General features: G+C 52.5%; 3 protein-coding genes across 3 annotated transcripts; 2 read left to right on the top strand and 1 right to left on the bottom strand.

Moving 5' to 3' along the window:
• The first annotated feature begins 2179 nt into the window (after nt 1-2179).
• Nucleotides 2180-3079, top strand: BDP81DRAFT_413913 (uncharacterized protein). The gene is made up of 2 exons (XM_060589315.1): nt 2180-2385; nt 2453-3079. Exons 1-2 carry the CDS (start codon nt 2372-2374, stop codon nt 2634-2636), a joined length of 198 nt encoding a protein of 65 aa, XP_060452022.1. The 5' UTR covers nt 2180-2371; the 3' UTR covers nt 2637-3079.
• BDP81DRAFT_401928 (beta-ketoacyl synthase domain-containing protein) lies at nt 3064-10896 on the bottom strand (the record flags this gene model as incomplete). Its single annotated transcript, XM_060588829.1, has 11 exons — nt 3064-4155; nt 4211-4830; nt 4878-7780; nt 7835-9333; nt 9392-9741; nt 9798-10038; nt 10089-10291; nt 10343-10408; nt 10458-10545; nt 10603-10659; nt 10726-10896. 11 exons carry the CDS (start codon nt 10894-10896, stop codon nt 3409-3411), a joined length of 6945 nt encoding a protein of 2314 aa, XP_060452021.1. The 3' UTR covers nt 3064-3408.
• Nucleotides 10897-15158: 4262 nt separating this feature from the next.
• Nucleotides 15159-17032, top strand: BDP81DRAFT_456746 (major facilitator superfamily transporter; the record flags this gene model as incomplete). Its single annotated transcript, XM_060593210.1, has 2 exons — nt 15159-15337; nt 15382-17032. 2 exons carry the CDS (start codon nt 15159-15161, stop codon nt 17030-17032), a joined length of 1830 nt encoding a protein of 609 aa, XP_060452020.1.
• Between the last annotated feature and the right edge of the window lie 1979 nt (nt 17033-19011).

Genomic DNA, 19011 nt, shown 5'->3' with positions numbered 1-19011 from the left:
GAGACCCGGAAGACGGTCTGTAAGGCACGTTGGCTGGAAGAGTGTTAGTATCAGAGATACTCATCAGGGTCTCAAGACACTACTAATGAATCAAGCAGACTGAAATATGCTCAGATCAAAAGCATGATTGGCAGTGGGTAGGTGCGAGGGATAGTCAGGAATGATTGAGACGGTGACGAAAAGGATGATGGAAAGCAGGTATTCCCAAGGCGGGAGGTCTCAATCGAGCTCCAGATTCGTGTAAAGAGATGGGAGGAATGAGGGGTGAAATATGAGAAATTCAAATTATGATCAGAGGCTGTGGAAGGCGTGGGAAACAAGTGGAGGAAGAGGAAAGAGGAAGTGTCAGGCGTCAACCACCTTAAGGTAGGCAGGAGCAAGGCATGACTGGGTTGCTTTGGGAAGGCAGGAGCGGCACTGAGAGTACCGCCTGCCTTATGCCATTAGACTGTGCACAGCCACCTCATAGATATGAGAACTCCTTGCCTTCGTTCAGGCAACATCTTGATAATCGACCAATTGCCTCAAGTAACATTGCAGAAGACAAGGCCTTTCAGTACAAACCCAATACAGTCATTCCCATCGACCACCAAGATCGCCATGACCACGAAATGATGGATAGATAGGTCAGACTTCAGGCCGTACTTCCAGAACTAGCATACTAGTCGCTCGTGTGATATGGCTCACTTCTTCACTTGAAGAATCAAAGACCGGAATCGAAACAAGTCGCAAGTACAAAACTCGGGCAGTTTGGGGAGGCATTTCAACAACTCAGCAAAACAAAATATCCACGTACCGACTCCCCAGCGGTCCCTAGCCGCTCTCATGTTTGCGTCTTCTCCGAATGTAGCGTCTCTAGTGGACTGTCGCGCAGAGTTCCTAGCTGCCCGAATCCGTTGTTCCAGTCGCTGCTTCTCGAGTGTCTTGTCATCAATCGTCTTCGCAGCCGACTCGTATTCTCGAAAAGCGTTCTCGTAGTCTCTCGGGTTCCCGTCGGCGAGAGATTCGGCGATGGCTTGTCGAAAGTCTCGTTCACCCTCGAGGTCCAGGATTTCGTTGGCGAGGTTCCTGAGTGCCTCCTTGTCCCGGGCCTGGGTGGCAGCCGGGTCGTCGTCCATATTTGTTGGTTGCGCAAACGCAGTGTCAGTGTCGGTCGGTCGGTGGGATGCTGGGCAAGACGGCGGTGACGGGGCGAAGTTTCCCTTTCCTCGCTCAAATGAGGCGAGCTGCAGGCGATGAGGTCAAAAGGTGTGTGGCGCGGTGCTGCAACATCTGCTGGGTGCTGGAGAGGTTGATGTTGTGCTGCAGCAGGCTGTCGGAGATGGGTCGGGAGCCGAAGTGGTAGAAGTACCTTGTGCAGTCGTCAGGAAGAAATCGATCTCTGTCGGCAGAGTGAGTTGTGATGGAAATGGAAAGATTGTTGCCGGAGAGACAGAAAGAGGGACGAACAGTTCGGCTCCAAGGACTGGGGACAAGGGCCAAAGGTGTCGCTGCCTTCTCAATCTTTGTTGGGTTGGTTTCCTGGTCTGCTAAACGAGAGTGTTGGTCGGGTAATGTACGAGGTCTGCAATAATTATCATCCCGTCGCATGAAGGAGATGGTACCTTTAGGCAGAGGTAGACTCTCACGGTCCTGCTTGCAGTGGCTATTTGCTTATCTTATCGCAGCTTCCTCCAATGGAAGTATTTGATGTCATGTCCGTCACCTGGGATAGCGCGACGCGTTAATTGGAGCGCGCAATGGACTTTGAGGCACTGTGGCAGCTGCAGGCCAAATTTTCAGTATACTTTAAGAGGAACCGTACCGACCGAGTAGGTACGTACTGGGACCCCCCCATGTGTTTACCTTTTGGGGAAAGTACGATGCTGGTGTTCTCAAGGGTCCAAACTTTGGCCCGCGCATGCATATTGCACTTTCCCCTTCCACCAATCCTACCATGACTGCCTAGAGAGCCCCATCCCAGCATTTTCGGTGTAGGTCTTCTGTTCCATCATCCTCTGGTGTATCGACCTAAGTAGAATGTCTTGATTCACCGGTTTGAACAAGGCACCCAATCAGTGTGCCCATGACTTCAACATTTATGTCTCGGGTACTTCTTGCAGATGAGACCTGACGTCGTGAGGCTCTTCAGACTAACACTCGAGGACTGGGTAGCCTCCTTTAAAGAATGCTCCTTCTCATATTAATATAAGTATGCACATGATTCAAGGAGTCACTGAGGCTCCTGACTTATAGTCAATCTCACTACTCTCAAGTCCTTCGACTTTGGAGCTCACTCGAACATGTCTCGGTGACCCGGATACTTGCAGTCAGCCCCAGGCTGCAACCGACTCTGCTCATTCCAGTTTTTCCTCGTCTCACCGGGGCTCGCATGAGGCACAGGCGGTTGGTTTGCTCCCCGATGTTCTACCACACTGTCGCGTTCTGTCCATTAATTTCCTCGTCATGTTAGGTTACTTGCCATTCGCGAGCCTCATGCCATTAGCCTGCATGCCTACCCAAGATGCCTTATAGTTTGGAGACTGAGGCACATGTCTAGCCCGATTACTGCCTTGCAATTTTGTCCAGCCGGGCATTCGTCATGCTCGCTTCCTAGACACCCTCAGTTAGTAAGCCTCGACCTTACCCTCTGGTAGATGATTGTATTTCAATGAACACAGCATGACCATATTCGCCTCAATGAAAGGGCTCTTTACCGCCGCTCCTCAACCAAGTTACCCAAAGGCGGTTATGTTATTCAATATGATCTGCCACCGACGTGCGTAGTGTTGTCATTAAGCTGTGGCTTGAATTGTTCTTGCTACATTACCACACCTAGATATCTCAATTACCTTTCGCTTCGTGCCTTGATTCACAAGCTCAATGGATGGTAGGAGAAGATGCCTACTCAAATTACTCATTCATGAGCGTCTCATGCCTCGCTCGCTCTTTGATACAAGGGCATTCCCTAGGTCATTTCCGACAACCAGGATGGAGACTGCTGTTTGCTACAAACACTTGGCAGCTTCCTCTCACTGTGATACCTGTCAGAAGTAGAAACACACTCGCTTTCCACCCAGATTTGCATGGATATAGAACAGTCAATTAATGATTAAAAACGCGAAGCCGGCCCAGAAAATTCTAAAGCGTTGATCTATCCGGTCCCCCACAAAAACACACCATTCCGCCCATTTGTATCCTCCCATTCACACACAGACAGCCGCAATCCCGTTCTACTGAATCGGGTCGTCTCACTCCGGTCCTTTTCGTTTCATTCCGGACCGCTACACACCAGTCTTCTTGGGGAACTTGGCCCCTTGCCCCTCACCACTTGCCCCTGCTGGCAACAACACCAGCCAGGCCCCGAACAGACGTCTCTCCGAGGATCTCAAAGACGGAGACGTCGACTCCCCCGGCGTTGCGGAAAATCTAGTTCCGAACACCTACAGCAACAAGGGAGTCGACGCCGTACGCGCTGGGCGCCCGCTCCGGATCAATCTCCTCCGGGAGGAGGGACATGGCCTTGGCCATCAACTGCACCAGGCCGGTGCAGATGATGACCGCGGCCGCCTCCGCCCCGGAGCACACGGCGAGCATCTTCTTGACGTCGGCCTCACCTGGACCATCACGGCCCCCCTCCGGAGAGGAGATCGGCACGTCGACGATATTCATGTACGAATAGAGCGCTGTGCGCGACCAAAAGGGGTCGCCGGGGTTGTTTTGGCGAATGAGGCCACCGGTTCCGACGCCCGAGACGATTTGGGGGTTCGTCTGAACGCCGGGGGTGACCTCCCCCGTGATGGCCCGCTCGACCATCGTCAGGAAGTCCTGGTGCCGGATTCCGTAGAACCCAGCACCGCGGAGCTTCCCCAGGGTCTCCTCGTCCTCCACCAGCATCCCGGCCTGGAGGACAGGACCGAGAGCCAGGGAGACGGCGCGAGGGATGGCCTGGGCGAGGGCGTCTTGAACGGCGTTGGCCGCCGCGTAGTTGGCTTGGCCCCGGTTGCCGATTATTCCCGAGGCACTCGAGAGGAAGAGGAACCAAGGGGCGGCGGGGCTGGCCGGGCCGGGGTTGGGGCCTTGGCCGAAGACTTCTGCGAGGTTGACAGCGCCGATTGCCTTGGGAGCGAAGGCGGCGTGCCAGTCAGCAAAGCTCATCTTCTCGAAGAGAGCGTCCTGCTGTCTATCAGTATATGTTCGGGTACAGGGCAAGGGAAGTGAGGGTACGGACCTGAATGACTGCAGCGCACTGAACAACTCCAGAGATCTTCCCCAGAGTTGGAGCGAGTGCCTTGAGTGCTTGAAGATCTGTGATATCCACTGCGACTGCCGTGGCTTGGACACCTTCCTTGCCGAGACGATGAAGGAAGTCTTGAGCATCTTGATTGCCGCCAGATCTTGACAAGAACACCAGCTTCTTTGCACCATTGTCTGTAAGAAGCTTTGCGATGCTCCTTCCTAAGCCTCCTAGACCGCCAGCAAGTACATAGGTGCCTTTGGGGTCGATGGCATCAGAAAGCGGCTTGGTTCGCATCTCTGTGGCTACAGGAACGAGGGTACCGCGGTCAGCTGTCATGGTGACAAGGCCGTGCTGGGGCGCTCTCTCGATTTGCTTGAAGGCTCCTTCGAAGTTGGACATGGGGAACCGGTGGACTGGCTGGCACTGCAAACTCGAGCTCTTGCGCAAGTAGTCAAAGGCAAATTGGTCTACCATGGTAAATAGTTCCATGACGATTTCAGGGTCATCCTCCATGATGGTGGCGACGTCGAAACGTACGAACAGCATGGAAGAAACAACTGGAGATCTAACAGCTCTGCCAGTTTTGTCGGAGAGCTGAAAAACGCAGCCGGCTAAATGATGTTAGCATCGCACCAGTTGGAAAGACACGCTGACTTACTTGGCTTTACACATTTGAAACTGATGGCAGTGTGCTCCTGAGTGGGATTGTAGACGATGTTGACCGTTCCAAATCGGAGAACATCAGCCACGAAAGACTCCCCATTTGCGTCGAAGATGTGATCCTCCGGAATAGAGTGAGCTTTGACGAGAGTTGCACGCTGGGCATTGGAGTCGCTTCCCAGGACCGTCGCAAAAACCTCGGCGCCGATGAGGGTGGCAATTCGAATCGCAGCTTGACCGTAGGAACTTGCGCCAGCGTGGACCAGAATCTTCTTCTTCTTGGAAAGTTTACCGACGCCGCAAATCGCATAATACGCAGCGATGAGGGCACTTGGGGTGTACTGGCAACACTCAAACGGCAGCGGCGCGGGCTTGACGAATCCCTGGTCGACTCGATGAACCGTCTTGAAGGCGTCGGGGGCAAGGGCCACAACCTGTTCTCCGCAGCGAATATCTCTCACATCGCGACCGACTTTGCTTACGATTCCCATAACATCAATGCCCAGGAAATCTTCATCAGTTCGTCCCATGGCGGTGTGGAGATCAGAAAGATGCAAGGCTGCACTGAGAGTCTGAATCTCAACCTCTTGAGGACCAAGCTTTGTAGGATACGAGGTCTTGACGAAGTGGAAGTTGTCGTTTGAAACGCCCGGCCGAGAAATGGCCATCTTGTAGCTGTCTTTGCTCGACGATTGATCAAAAATAGGCTTCTGGACAACCTCGATTTGAGAGTCATTTTCGATCATTCTGTTGAGCTCCTCCTGGGGCATCAGTCTGGGGATGTACAGATCGCCTCCCTCTTCCGCAAACTCCGCCTCCACTGATCCAGCCAAGATCGAAGCAAGGACAGACCACACAGCCTTGGGGAGGGTAGATGAAGTGAGATGGGTAGCCTCGGCCAAATCGAGAGTGACAATCGCCTTCTGCGGATCCTCGGACAAAATCGTGCGTACAAGCGCAATGACAGGGGCGTTCTGAGGGATGGTAGGACGTCTGTTTGCGCCGCGGGTGATCCACAAGACACTCTTGGCTGTGTTCTGAAGGTTGTGGAAGTCACTGAACTGCTCGGTTGTCCAGTTATATACAAAAGACTCGCACGCTTCGAGAAGCGCGATACAGATCTTGCCAGCAGGGTCGACTTCATGCAAGAGGCCAGTGCTCAGTTTGAATTCTTTGTCGGACAAGAGATCCTTGAGAGACGTGACAAAGCTATTGAGAGCTGCGTCGGCTTTGTCGGGCAAGATAAGGACGACTTCGGGTGATGAAACAGGGTCCAACGCGTCGGCGAAGAGATGAACCTCGAAATGCTGGTCCAGCATGTCGCAGCGAATGGCGTCGTCCAAGTCGGGCTCATAAGACACTTGGAGCGAAGCGAGCTCATCGGAAAGCTGCTGAAATCCGGACAAGGAGTCGGTGGTGGTCGGGGTCATTGGAGGCGAGACCTCATTGAGCAGAAGGCCATCTTGCAGCAGGAGCTGACTTGCTTGGATCATATCCACGCTTGAGTCTCTAACCGCGATGATCAGGTTGTAGCGAGCAGAGTGTTCCTTGACTGCTTCCCAGCTACGGTACTCCAAGACTTTGACAGCCGGTGATTTCTCAAAGATCTTCTGCGTGGTGGACAGCGTATTGGCATCCGTAATGGTGAAGCGGGTTAAGAGAAGCCTGGCGCCATTCGAGAGCGTCTCCAGAATATGTCGAGCCATCTGCTCATCCCCACCACATTGAAGAACAGATAGAGACGGGTATTTGTGAGCCATCAGCTCCAGCATGTGGGTGAGGTCTGCGTACATCGTCGTGGTGTAGTCCTCTTTCCACACGACATTAGAACAGAGATTGCGATGATTTGGGATGAAGCCACCGTCCTCAATCGAGGGTGTCGACAGGGCAGTGAAATGCAAACCATCAACAACAATAGACGGGGTCTCCCAATCACTGACATCAGCCACCATCACAATAGAACCAGTTGCGTCGCGAAGACCGTGCCTTTCGGCCGTAGCGAAACCCGTGAACTCGAAGCCGGCGCCGTGAGGGGTGTTCGCTGAAACGAAAATGCTTTCGATAGATGAAGGAACCATTGGCTTGGTGTCGATGGCAAAGAGAGTTTGAAACATGGCATCCAGCGTGGCGGGATGAATAACATGAGGATACTCAAAGTTTGCTGGCATCTTCGACTTCGTATCGGGAATTCGAATCTTGCTGGTACAGGAGTTCTGGTGAGTCGATATAGACGCGACATTCTGGAAGCAAGGTCCGTAGTTGAGACCGACGACATCCAGGATCTCGTATAGCTGTCGCGGAGGCATTGTTGTGGTGCAAAGACTTTGAATATTTTTGAACATGGCCTCGTTCCCCGTAGCGGGTGAAGGGAGACCTCCAGCCTTCTGTCGAATCTTGATGCATCCGTCCGCATGTCGAATCCAAGGACCATCTTCTTGCTTTGAATAGATGGAGAATTCCCACACTGGTTCGGCCTCCAAGTTCGCAGAGCACTGCTTCAGATTAAGCGAGTACTCGAGTCCATAAGCCGTAGAAGGAATGATCATTGCTCTCTCGATCTTCAGATCAGTCAAGTGGAATCCCAAAATGTCCGTCATGCCATGAGAAAGCTGGCTTGCGGCTTCAAGGGCCATGGTGACCATGCCTGCCGCCGGATACACAATGGTCTTTTGGACTCGATGGTCTTGGATCCAAGGGTTCTCGGAGATACGAAAGAAACCTCTCCAACGCGGCTCAAAGGTGGTGGCATCTGGAGAGGGCGATCCGATCAGGTCCTGGCGGCCAAAGTTTCGGAAGCGATGCTCGGTGCAGGTGTGCGACTCGTGCCAAAAGGTCTTGGAATGATTCCAGGGGTAGGATGGTAGATCGACAAGCGTCTTGTACGTGGGATTGTCAGAGCCCCTAGTCAAGTACTGTTAGTAAGATGGAGGAAGTGTAAAGAAGAGACCAGCTTACTTGGAGATGACCTTGAGCATGTCAATAGGGCAGCCACGAGCCCAAAGCTCTCCAATCACCTGGAGCGTCGTGGCCGCAGAGTCCTTTTCGCGCTGCATGAGCGACAGATACATCGGCTGATTGCCAGGGCTATACTCGGCCATGATCTCCGAGAGCGCCGATGCCAGCGCTGCATGGGGACTCAGCTCGATCAAGATATCAGGCCTGTTCGGAGATTCCATCATCGACTTGACTGCAGAAACGAACTGCACCGGAGAAACCAAGTTCTCGACCCAATAGAACTTCTGGAGGAGAGTATGTGGATACACCCTACCCCGTACGGACGAGAAGAATGGGATATCGCCAGTGGTGTCTGTCGGTCGGATGGACTTAACGCGTTCCATGTAATCCTCCTGGACCAGCTTCATCTGCCTCGAGTGGTAAGCGATGTCCACATCCAGCACCTTGCAAAGAACCCGGCGCGACTTGAGTTCATCTCGCATGTGTAGAATATCCTCCAGCTCGCCAGAGATTGTGATCGAGTTCGGACTGTTGATGCAAGCAATCTCCAAATCGCCAGGATTCTGTCGACTCTCGAGGTACGCTTGAGTTTCAGAGTAGGTCAACCTGACGGCACACATGGCTCCCTGAAGAAACGGAGAAGTGGTTCTGAGAAGTGCAGCGCTCTGGCCGCGGTGGTATGCCAAGGCCCAAGCCGCTTCGCTGGCGATGGCACCGCACGCGTACGCAGCTGCGATTTCTCCTGACGAGTGACCAACGACGCTGCTGGGAGTGATATTGCATGACCGCAGCAAGTCGACAAGCGCCACCTGGATTGCTGTTGTTGCCGGCTGTGAAATCTGAGGTTCTTGAATGCGTGACTCTGGCTTGGGCTGCATGATTTCTTCGGCGAGGTCGAAGTCGTTATCGATCGTCTTGAGGTACTGGGTCGCCGCATCAAGGCGTTGTCGGAACACTTCGAAGCACATGAGCTCGCGTCCCATCTGAGCCCATTGAGCACCCTGGCCACAGAAGACGAAGCCGAGCTTCAGCGTTGATTCACGACTAGATCGAGTAAAGCCAGATTCGTCTCTGGCCGTCAATTTCGCGATTAGATCGGCAAAAGAGTTGGCCACAGCGAACCCCTTCCACTCCATCACCGAGCGACGACATCCCAGGGTGTATGCATAATTATCGGCGTCTCTCTGGGTAGCATCTGAGAGCTTCTCGGCGTGGTCAAGGTGCGAGTCCATCAAGCGAGATACACCCTTGTGCTCGTTCGAAGAGAAGACGAAGAGCTGAGGAGTTGAAAAGGCTACCTGAATCTCAGTTTTTCCGTTGTCATCGTGTGACTGGCTGCTGTCGACAATCGAATTGTGGTTGGCGGAGATGCCGCGTGAGGCAAAATACGCAGCTGGCTCGTCGAGAACGGCATGGGCGTTAGTTCCACCAAAGCCAAAGCAGTTGACGCTGATTCTCCGTCCACCTTGAATGGGCCACTTGATCAGATCTGTAGGAACCTACAATAGTCATCAGCATACATTGAGAGAACCATAGATAAGAGTGTCGAGCTCCTACCTTCACTTTCCAGTTCTCAAAGTCGATGTTGGGGTTCCCCTGCTCGAAGTTGATGTTCGGGGGTATCCTGCCCTTTTCGGTGGTAAGAACGCCTTTGATCAGGCCAGCGACCCCAGCGGCCCCCTCAAGATGACCAATGTTTGTCTTCACAGAACCCACAAACACCGGGTTCTCGATCGGCCTTCCGTCACTCAGAGTCTCGGAGATGGCCTTTAGCTCGCGCAGGTCACCAGCTTGGGTTCCAGTCCCGTGACACTCGACGTAAGCTGTCTGATTCATGTCCAAGTCGTGCTTGAAGTAGAGGGATCGGATGTTGGCCACTTGGGCCTCCTTGCTCGGAAGAGTGATTCCTCGTAAAACCGTCAGAATTTTGTGCCCCAGTTCCCTCGCAACGTGGAATACTCACCTGTGGTCAGGCCGTCTTGATTTACGTGGGTGCCACGGATGACAGCTCGAATCGTGTCATTGTCTCGGACGGCATCCGAGAGCTTCTTCAAGACAACGAAGCCGATGCCTTCCCCGCGACCGTAACCGTTCGCACGAGAATCGAAGGCGAAACATTTCCCGTCTGGGCTGAGAAAGTTGAGTGCCGTCATGGGCATCATTGTGTTGGGTGTGAAGATAAGACCAGCACCGGCGGCGAGGGCCTTGAAAAGTCAGTCTGTGAACTCCAAAATTGGCGATAGAATAGTCTTACCATTGAACAGTCGCCAGCTCGGAGAGCTTGAGCGGCGAGGTGAACTGCAACAAGACTTCCACTACAGCCAGTATCGATCGTCATGCTGGGCCCCTTGAAGTCGTACGTGTAGGACACGCGGTTAGACATGATGGCATTTCCAGTGCCCGTGGCGGCATACTGGGGCTGCCAGTCCATATCTCTGAGGCAGATTTGTTCATAATCTAGAGACAATCAGTAGGGCAAGATGAGAAAGCAGCAGAGTATTGACGAACCCTTTACGAACGACCCCACATATACAGCTGTTGGGCTGCCTTTGAGGTCTTCCATACGAAGACCGGCTATTTCAGATTAGCACAAAATCATTCGAGAGATCGGGGGCCAACACACCATTCTCCAGTGCCTCGTAAGAAACCTCCAGGAGAAAACGCTGCTGAGGGTCAATTGCCTTGGCGTCCTCGGCCATGATTGAGAAAAACTATGGAAGTTAGAAGAGATGATGCTTCATAGCGGGAAGACGCTGATGGCTACTCACCGACGCATCAAAAGCTGCGACATCATCCTTGATGAAATGAGCGCCTCGGAACGAGATCTAGGTATAACAGGTTAGTCTTGAGATGTATCAAAATAAACCGGACAAGATGAGATGAAGACGTACACTGCCTTGACGATCACCGCTTGGATGATAGTAGCCATCGATGTTGAGACGGTCCTTGGGGAATTCTGACCACGCCGACTCCTTCGCAACCAGCATCTCCCAAAGCTTCTCCGGAGACGTCGCGTTGCCAGGAAAGCGGCAGGCCATGCCGACGATGGCAATGTCTTCCATCTTGGCCGCCTTGACGAAATTCCCAACCAAGGTATTGCCTTCAGTGGGAAGTATCGACAGACGAGATGATAGGAAGGGAGACGCGCGAAAAGGATCTGACTGTACGAGGGCAGCTCAGACAACAGGATTTTGTCTCTTTCGTGACTGGATCGATGAGTACAGAAGAAGGAAAGGCTATCAATCGGCTGAAAAGAAAAAAACAGGATGGAAAGGGTAGGAGAGAAATCTCTGAAGAACCAAGGTGAGGTTGGGTAGTTGAAAATCTTTTCTGCCACCAGACACCTGACGGCGGGCGACCAAGGGGGCCCGGCCTTGATATTCAAAGGTGAATATGAGTTGAAGGTGAAGTCGTGTTGCCTTTGGTGCCAGAGGCACTGCCAAGTCCATCCACTTATCCCACTCATATGCGGGAGCGGGAGCATACGGCATGAAGCTTAGAACTTGACCTGGCGGTCAGCATCGATCCCTTGGTACAGGAATGAGCCTTTGTATGATATGATTGTCAACATGATTGCATGGACGTCACTCGTTGTGATCAATGGCCTTTGTTTCTTCGGGCATCCTGAGCCAACCCTAGGGAAGTAGACATAATCACCGTCTGACATGGAAGATATTGGTCATTGGAATCAAGATCATGAGGGCAACTTCATCCGGTACAGCTCGTCCTCGCGCTGCTCTCCTCGGAGTGTGGTTCTCCAAAAGCATAGCCCACGGATATCAACGGCTTCTTGCAATTAGACCGACGAATAAATCAAGGGAAGCCATGAAGACGGGAAGAGGATAGAGTTAGTTCCTTGAAATAGAACGGGGATGGGGCGCAGTCCACTTTGGCATGCAATCAGCCCCAGAGAACCGCAAGAACATCTCCAACATGACATAAACTTGTGTACGCAGGAGAGCAACAACGATCGATCCTGGAATCCTTCCGCTGGACACTGGCATGGCCCATCGGCGTCATCTACTTACCGCATGTTGCAAACAGAACTTTTGAGGAGCACCGATACTCCGACTCCATAGTAGCGGGGATGACGGGGGGTAGCACTCATTCCTTCTCTGGATCGATACAGTGTCAGGTCGGCGTGTGTTCCAGTGGTTGATTATGGTTGTAGGACAACCGGTGGAAGAGATTTGGCCAGAAGATAGCTCCCGAGTCAGTGCCAACCTGTCACGATGTTCGTGCTCGGTTTGCCACGACTCCTGATTGCCAATCGAGCCCTGCTCTGGGGGCTGTACGGAGAGTTGACGGTATGACCTGGGCAGAGATAGTGCATAGCACAGTCAGTTCGACCCTTCTCCTCGTGGTGGTGCCCAATCCCAAGGAGGGCCTGGATCGCCAGCTCCGCGGTCTCGGCCCGAGTACAAAAAGAGAAGCGGATGAGACTGGATAGAAGAGGCCGAACGATCTGATTTCGGACGACAAGAAGACTGGGGAGCTTTGACAAACCACGATGGAGCAGGTAACCGGCTATTCCTGATCTTTTTGTTGGACGGGGACGTTGACGTGTCGAACAAGGTTGGTGGCATTGGCAGGAGTGTAGCTCGCCCGAGGACATTGTGCAGTACTCACCGACGCGGCCGTACAGATGGAGGTCCGATATTCCGGAGACTTGGCGCCCACTTGATGTCAGATTCGTGTTGCTCTCCGTTTCAACAGTCTCCTGAGTGGCCTGGCCTTTCACCGATCTCTCGAAGAAGTTGATATCCGATCTCTGGGGCCATGGTGCTTAAGATGTGCTAGGCCGACACTGTCGTAAGTGTGGCATGTTGTCATATGCAGGAACCCATTTTGAGACATGTTGGCTACAGACTTCTACAGTGGTTGAAAGGGGGATGTAGAGCAAAACATCATCTGAACGGATAGGGGAAGATAGATAATCATCTCGTCCTGTCGAATAGCCTCAGAAGACTTGTAACTGGGACTTCAAGTATAGATATGTGCCCAAAGAGAAAAGGTAAGTCGGGCACATCAATGGTATCGTAGGCTTGCTAATTTCCACCACTGGGATGAAGTCCAGCCAGTCAATGGCATCTCGGACCGAACGCTTTTTCCGTTCCGACTTCACACGCAATGTCAGGGATCTTTCATGGCCCAAGCGCCTCCATTCACTCTTCTCATTGTCACTTTCCTTTCCTTTCCAAGCTCAATAAACCTACTCACATCCAACCATCTCATGGGATCTCATAGGATCTCTCATGTGGCTGAATGTCCATGGAGAGGCTGCACCTTTCGATTGACGAAACACTCAAAGCCTGTACGACAAATCAAAATGGAGCTGAGTTGACGGTGAAGTTTACACAACGAGACCATTTTGCCCAGTCTGGCCAATCGAATCATTTTGGGACCGACTTCATGTTCCACAAGCAGGTGTACAACCCTCATCAATCAAGACGAGGGAAGTTCGGCCCCTAGGATCTGTGATACACACCATCTCGGCAGGCCAAAGCGCTTCAAAATGCCTGTCTTCTCAGATTCCCCAGTTCTTGACAAGGACATGCTACCGAAAACATGGTCGCCCAGCGCTGCAGCAACCATTGAGGGAATCCGAGGCGAGGTCGCACACGGGCCGGACCAAGAGTTGTTCGGCTAAGCAGCGTGGTCCATGACCTCACTTCGCAGCTCTCTCAAGCTTCTTAACGAATAACCTTTTGTTCGACTCTGTTTCTCGACATGATGGATTAAAGAAAACGTTTGAAAATGCAGATTCGAGTGCTAGTGGCGCTCTGCGCATCTGTTTCTACCCAAGTGGGTAGGACGATGGCGACTCAACCACGAGGCATCTGAGAACACAAAGTCCCAAATGGGGCGCGCAGAGCTAGTGTTGCAGACGGGAGGTCGGTCGGGGATACACAGATCCGGTAGGCTCTTCGTTTTCCTGCTGCAATTCCCTCTCTCTTTTCGTCTTGTTACTCTCAAAGCAGAGAGCTGAATGTACACAAGGTGGTACTGTCGGATTCTGGCATCAGCCGGAGACAGCCAGTCGATTTTCTGTTGCACCGGCTCAGAGTCAAACAGTGTCGCTTGATATATATCTCCCACACCCCAGCCGGGGACTTGAGTGGCTTATTTACGAAATGTCACGGCCTCGAATGCTGAAGAGTCTTGGGGTTCGTACAACAACGGGACCTGTTCCTGTCACCCCAGTAGCAGCATTTCCATTTCTGAGAGACCAGCAACTGGGACATTTGCCTGACGCATCCTACCAATGGCTTGCCTTCTCCCCTTTGATGGGATGCACAGTCATCAATCTGCCCCTGGCTTTTCCTCGGCCTCCATTCTCAAGCAAGAAAGCCTTTGTCTCGGAACATAGTGTCTTCGTTGCCACAACCGAGCGAGGCCAGGGCACAGGGCACGCGAACAACTACTACAACTTATGCTTCACAGTCTTGACGCTTTCAAGCTGTTTGTCCTACCTGGCACAGCACCCGTCATTGTCCGTATCTTCGCCTACCCAAGGTGGAACTGTCAGAGAAAATCTCATTCTCACCCTGGCCTAGGCTGGATGAGCAAGCCTCTAGGAAAACCACTGTCTCGGGCATCATGGATAGGTGCATTTGATGCCCTTCTTCTACTGTCAACATGACGGCAAAGAGCTTCAGTCAGTATAACTATGTGTTGCAGCCACTGTCCAAGTTGGAGAGGATGGGCAGCTGCTTACCTCGTTTGCTCCTTGCTGCCGCTAAAAGTCCTCACACCAAAGGGGGATGTGTGTTCACACATACACACGCACACACGTACCCTCAAAGTGTTCCTCTCCTTCTCACACCACCTGCCTCATTGTTGCATCGTTGAGGTAACCAAAAGTTCAATTACCAGCCAAGGCCCACGTCTACCTTCCTCGATCAACTCTGCAAAGGCCCCAAGGACAGGCAGGCACAAGGCCGAGCACCGTCTTGTTACCAGTTCTCTTTCCTTATCCATCAGGAAAAGCAAGCCAGCCCTTAAACCCATCGAGGCGAGAGCAGTCAGGTATCCTCAGAGACCTTCCTCGGCCAGGTTTCCACCACCCAGACACCTTCTCTCCCCATACCACACCCACACAATCTCTCTTTTTCCCCTCTGCTCTTCAGAAAATATCTGCCTCATCGTCATACCTCTCTTCAGGACAAGCTGGAATCAAGCTCCGAATATTACTATCGGTAAGATTCGAAGGCATCTTTCCATCTTCTGCCCCTGAGAGAAGAAGAAAATCGCAAAGCTTTGATCCATTCCGCTCCCACGACAACAAAAACCGCCGTCATCCATCGTCGAGACCATTGCATCAATGGCCGCCCAGTCTCCTCCTCGTCGCGAGATGGCTGACCAGCTCTCCTATCCCAACCCGTCTCTGGGCGACACAGCTGGCTTCGCTGTCGAGAACTTTACTCCTCGCCGCCGCGGTGCTGAGTACTCTGCTGCGAGCCTTCGCCATCACAAGATTGAGAAGATCTTGATCGTCATCAGGTAAGGAAATTGCAGCATACTCGCGAACCTAGCTGACCAAGTAGCCTTCTCGTGGGCCTGTTCCTCGCTACGCTCGATACTTCCATCATCGCTACCTCCCTTATCGCCATCTCTGAGGAGATTGGCGATTACCATCACGCATCCTTCGTCCTTCTCGTCTACCTTCTCACCTACATGGGCTGCGCTGTCGGAATTGCCAAGTGCAGTGACATTTACGGTCGCCGAGCCATGCTCTTCTACAGCTGGGCGGTCTTCATTCTCTTCTCGGCTCTGTGTGCTGGCGCGAACAGCATGACTCTCTTGATCATTGGCCGCGCCTTTCAGGGCGTCGGGGGCTCGGGCTTATACAGCCTCGCCCAGACCTGCCTGCTCGAGCAAGGCCCTGCCCACAACCCAGCTCTGATGGGAGGCATCATCGGAATCACTCTCGCCGCGGCTTTCCTTCTTGGCCCCATCTTGGGCGGTGTCATTGTCTCCAAGATCACTTGGCGCTGGATCTTTGGACTCAACATCCCCATCGGACTGTTCGCCGTGGCCTGCCTCGCCTTGGCCTACCCCAAAGACCGAAACGCCTTCAAGCTGTACTCTTGGACGGCGTTCAAAAAGCTTGACGTGGTTGGTATGATCACTCTCTTCTTTGGATCAGTTTTCCTCGTTGTCGCTATCGAGCGTGGTGGATACGCATACTACGGTTGGGCCCACTGGACCGTCATTGTCATGTTTGTGTGCTCTGGATCCTGCTGGGCCATCTTCGGCATCTTCGAGAACTACCTTTACCGAACGCGCTGCCTCTTAACCGATCATCTGCGATGCTCGCACCCAGAGCCTGTCTTTCCAGTACACCTCGCTCGACGCAGACCTTTCATGTGCGGCTTGGCTGTTACCTTCCTCACCGGACTCCCGTATGTCGCCCTTACAGTCATTATCCCGGAACGCATGCAGGTGATTGCGCAGGAGAGCCCTCTCAAGTCCGGCATGTACCTGTTGCCTATGCTTGGAGCCTGCGCAGTCGGATCTTTCGTTGCTGGAGCGGTGAACTCCAAATCGAACAAGGTGGCTCTCGTCATGACTGTCGCTTCGATTGCGCAAGTCCTCGGTATCAGTCTCATGCTTATGGTCGTCGACGCTCAGGCGGACTTTGCTCCTGCGTACGGATTCACCCTCATCTTTGGACTGGGCGTCGGCCTCAACTTCGGCTCCACGACCATTCTCTCCGGCGTCGAAGCGGAATCGACCAAGGAACACGCCGTCGCCCAAGGTATTCTCGCTCAAGCTCGCGCCCTCGGCGGCTGTCTTGGCGTCGCCATCTGCACTGCTCTGTTCAACACGCGCTTGGAGGTTCTCAGCGATCGTCTTTCTCCGGCTGAACGCGAGACTCTGGCCCACTCTCCCACCACATCTTCCGAATGGGACTCGCACCTCTTGAACCTTGTCAAGCATGTCTACGCCGACTCCTTCAGAGACCAGACAATCTTCATGATCAGCGCCTGCGCCATTATGGTGGTCGCCGCCGTCTTTACTTGGGAGAAGGACCCCAGATCCATCACCCTTCTCACTGGTCATGCGCAGCAAGCCAATAAGACACGCCTGCAGCAAGAAGGCAACGATCACGATGGCACCGAGATGAGCGACATGGCCAGTGTTCGCTCTGGTCGCTCCGCCGCCTCGGCTGCGGTTCACGGTCGCACAGCCTAAAGTTCATTGTCAACGCATTGTCCAACACGCTCATATAGCTTCATGGGGATATCCAATTTCAGGGAATCGGAAAACCAGGATCTGCTTCTTTCAGGGAGTTACAAGGCGTCAACCGGGGGGGCATCGGCTAAGGAATATGGAGGTATTGTGCTTTCGCGCTCCTATGCGCTCTTATTCTCGTAAGCATTTCGGGCAGACTTGGTCGCAAGCGTCCAACTGCATCATGGCTTAGGAACTTTCTGGTGTATGTAAAGTAGTTTTCGCCTCCTTCAAGGCGGTTCAAAGTTTCGACAAAAGACAGACTGTTCACTATCAAATACTTTTCGTGCTTCTTGTGATACGTCATGCGGGTCAATAGCATTGATAGCATCCATCACAAGTAGCATTCCCATGGATCCGACATGAGCGGGTTTGGGTGGATGCGCCTAATGACAAGAGATACGCAGCTTGTCTCCGCCGGTTCTGATTTGGGGGTATGTACGTCTTGCGATGCGAATCTCGCATCTAGAATGACTAATTCAACGGTGTCGCATAAGGTAGTCCTTAAAAGAGAAAATTTTGATACTCATCTCCCTGGCCAGCCGCCATTGTCCCACATCTATCGAGATCAAAGATATGACTCACCGCGCCTCATCTTCAGACAGAGCGCACAACTCGTCTTCTGCCTCGTGCTTTTTGTGAAATTTCATTCAGGCGGCCGAGACACGGCTCGTGGCAACGGTGTGACGATTGTGTGGTTGGGCGCGTGGGCGGACGACGTGGTTTTGAGACTTTGTCTTCGACCAGTGAGTTGCTTGGGGGATGGGATGTAAAAGGGGAGGGGTTTGGGGATTTGGGATCTGGAACTTGGAACCGAGACAATGGTTCTTGCGCGCGGTCTCTGTGTATGAAACCTATTTCCTCGAATTGAGCACGATTTTGTCGCAGAGGCTTGCGAGTTGAGAAGACTCAACGGATGATAAAATTCGAACCCTGACTATTTTTAATCTTCCGACCCTTACTTAGAATGTAAAGTGAAATGGATTTGTCTGACTTTTATAGAACTAAAGTAACATTTCGAAGAAGTCTATATAGAATCAAAATCGTCAAAATTATCGGCTCAGACTGCCGTCCTCGGACGCTATGGCTTTTCTAGGCCGATAGCGAAACGACCGGAAAAGGGCGTCGAACTTGGAGGTTTGAGAGAGGGGAATAATTGGGTTCGAAGATGGGGTTGACTTTTCCCCCTCTCTCCAATACCTACCTTTCTGTGTATTACTCCATCTTCGTTCGAGCTATGGCACTTTCTTCACCTCGCATTTGCTCTGGCTGGTGAAATTTCACATTCCCACCCCCCTATCCCTGGAACTCAATGGATCAAATCAGCCAACAAAGACCAAGGACGAAAACGAGGCGAAACTCGAGTCCAGCGCTCGAACCCTTTCAGCCTCGAGCTTCCAGAGCCATCTTCCTGGGACACGCGCGTTGGCTTCGCTCTAAGTACTTCTTATCGAATTAGTACTGCCTTATTATATCCCCTCCTCCACATTTATTGCGAAAAGCCGTTTCTGCCAACGAACGACAATCGGCGCCCAACGGTGGATACTCGTTCTTCGATCATTTATGCGCAAGATGCGCAGGCTACTTCCCGGTTGAGGTTGGTGAGCTGGGCGAAAGGGGGGGGGGGGGCTTATTTACTTTTTTCCACCTCAGCCAGTTGGCTTGGTTCTCCATTGCACTTACACGTGTCAGACCCATCGCGAGCAGGGCATATACTGGTATTTTCCATGCTGAGGAGTTGCCGGGTGGGCATAAGACCGCCTTTCGCGTTTGAATTTCATTGGAAGCCATTCTGAGCTTTCATTCGGATATCCATTGAGCCATGTTCATTTTTGTCCAGTGTCGGAAAAGGATGTGCTGAAGAAGTGAAGCCCCCTCAACTAGCTAACAATCTGATCAGTGAAAGCACTTAGAAAGCATCTCCGATCCGGATCTCCGTG

Source organism: Colletotrichum phormii, assembly GCF_030913505.1.
Source record: "Colletotrichum phormii strain CBS 102054 chromosome Unknown BDP81scaffold_1, whole genome shotgun sequence".
NCBI lineage: Eukaryota > Fungi > Ascomycota > Sordariomycetes > Glomerellales > Glomerellaceae > Colletotrichum > Colletotrichum phormii.
Note: the sequence above shows the minus strand (reverse complement) of the source record. Positions and strands in the feature narration are given on the sequence as shown.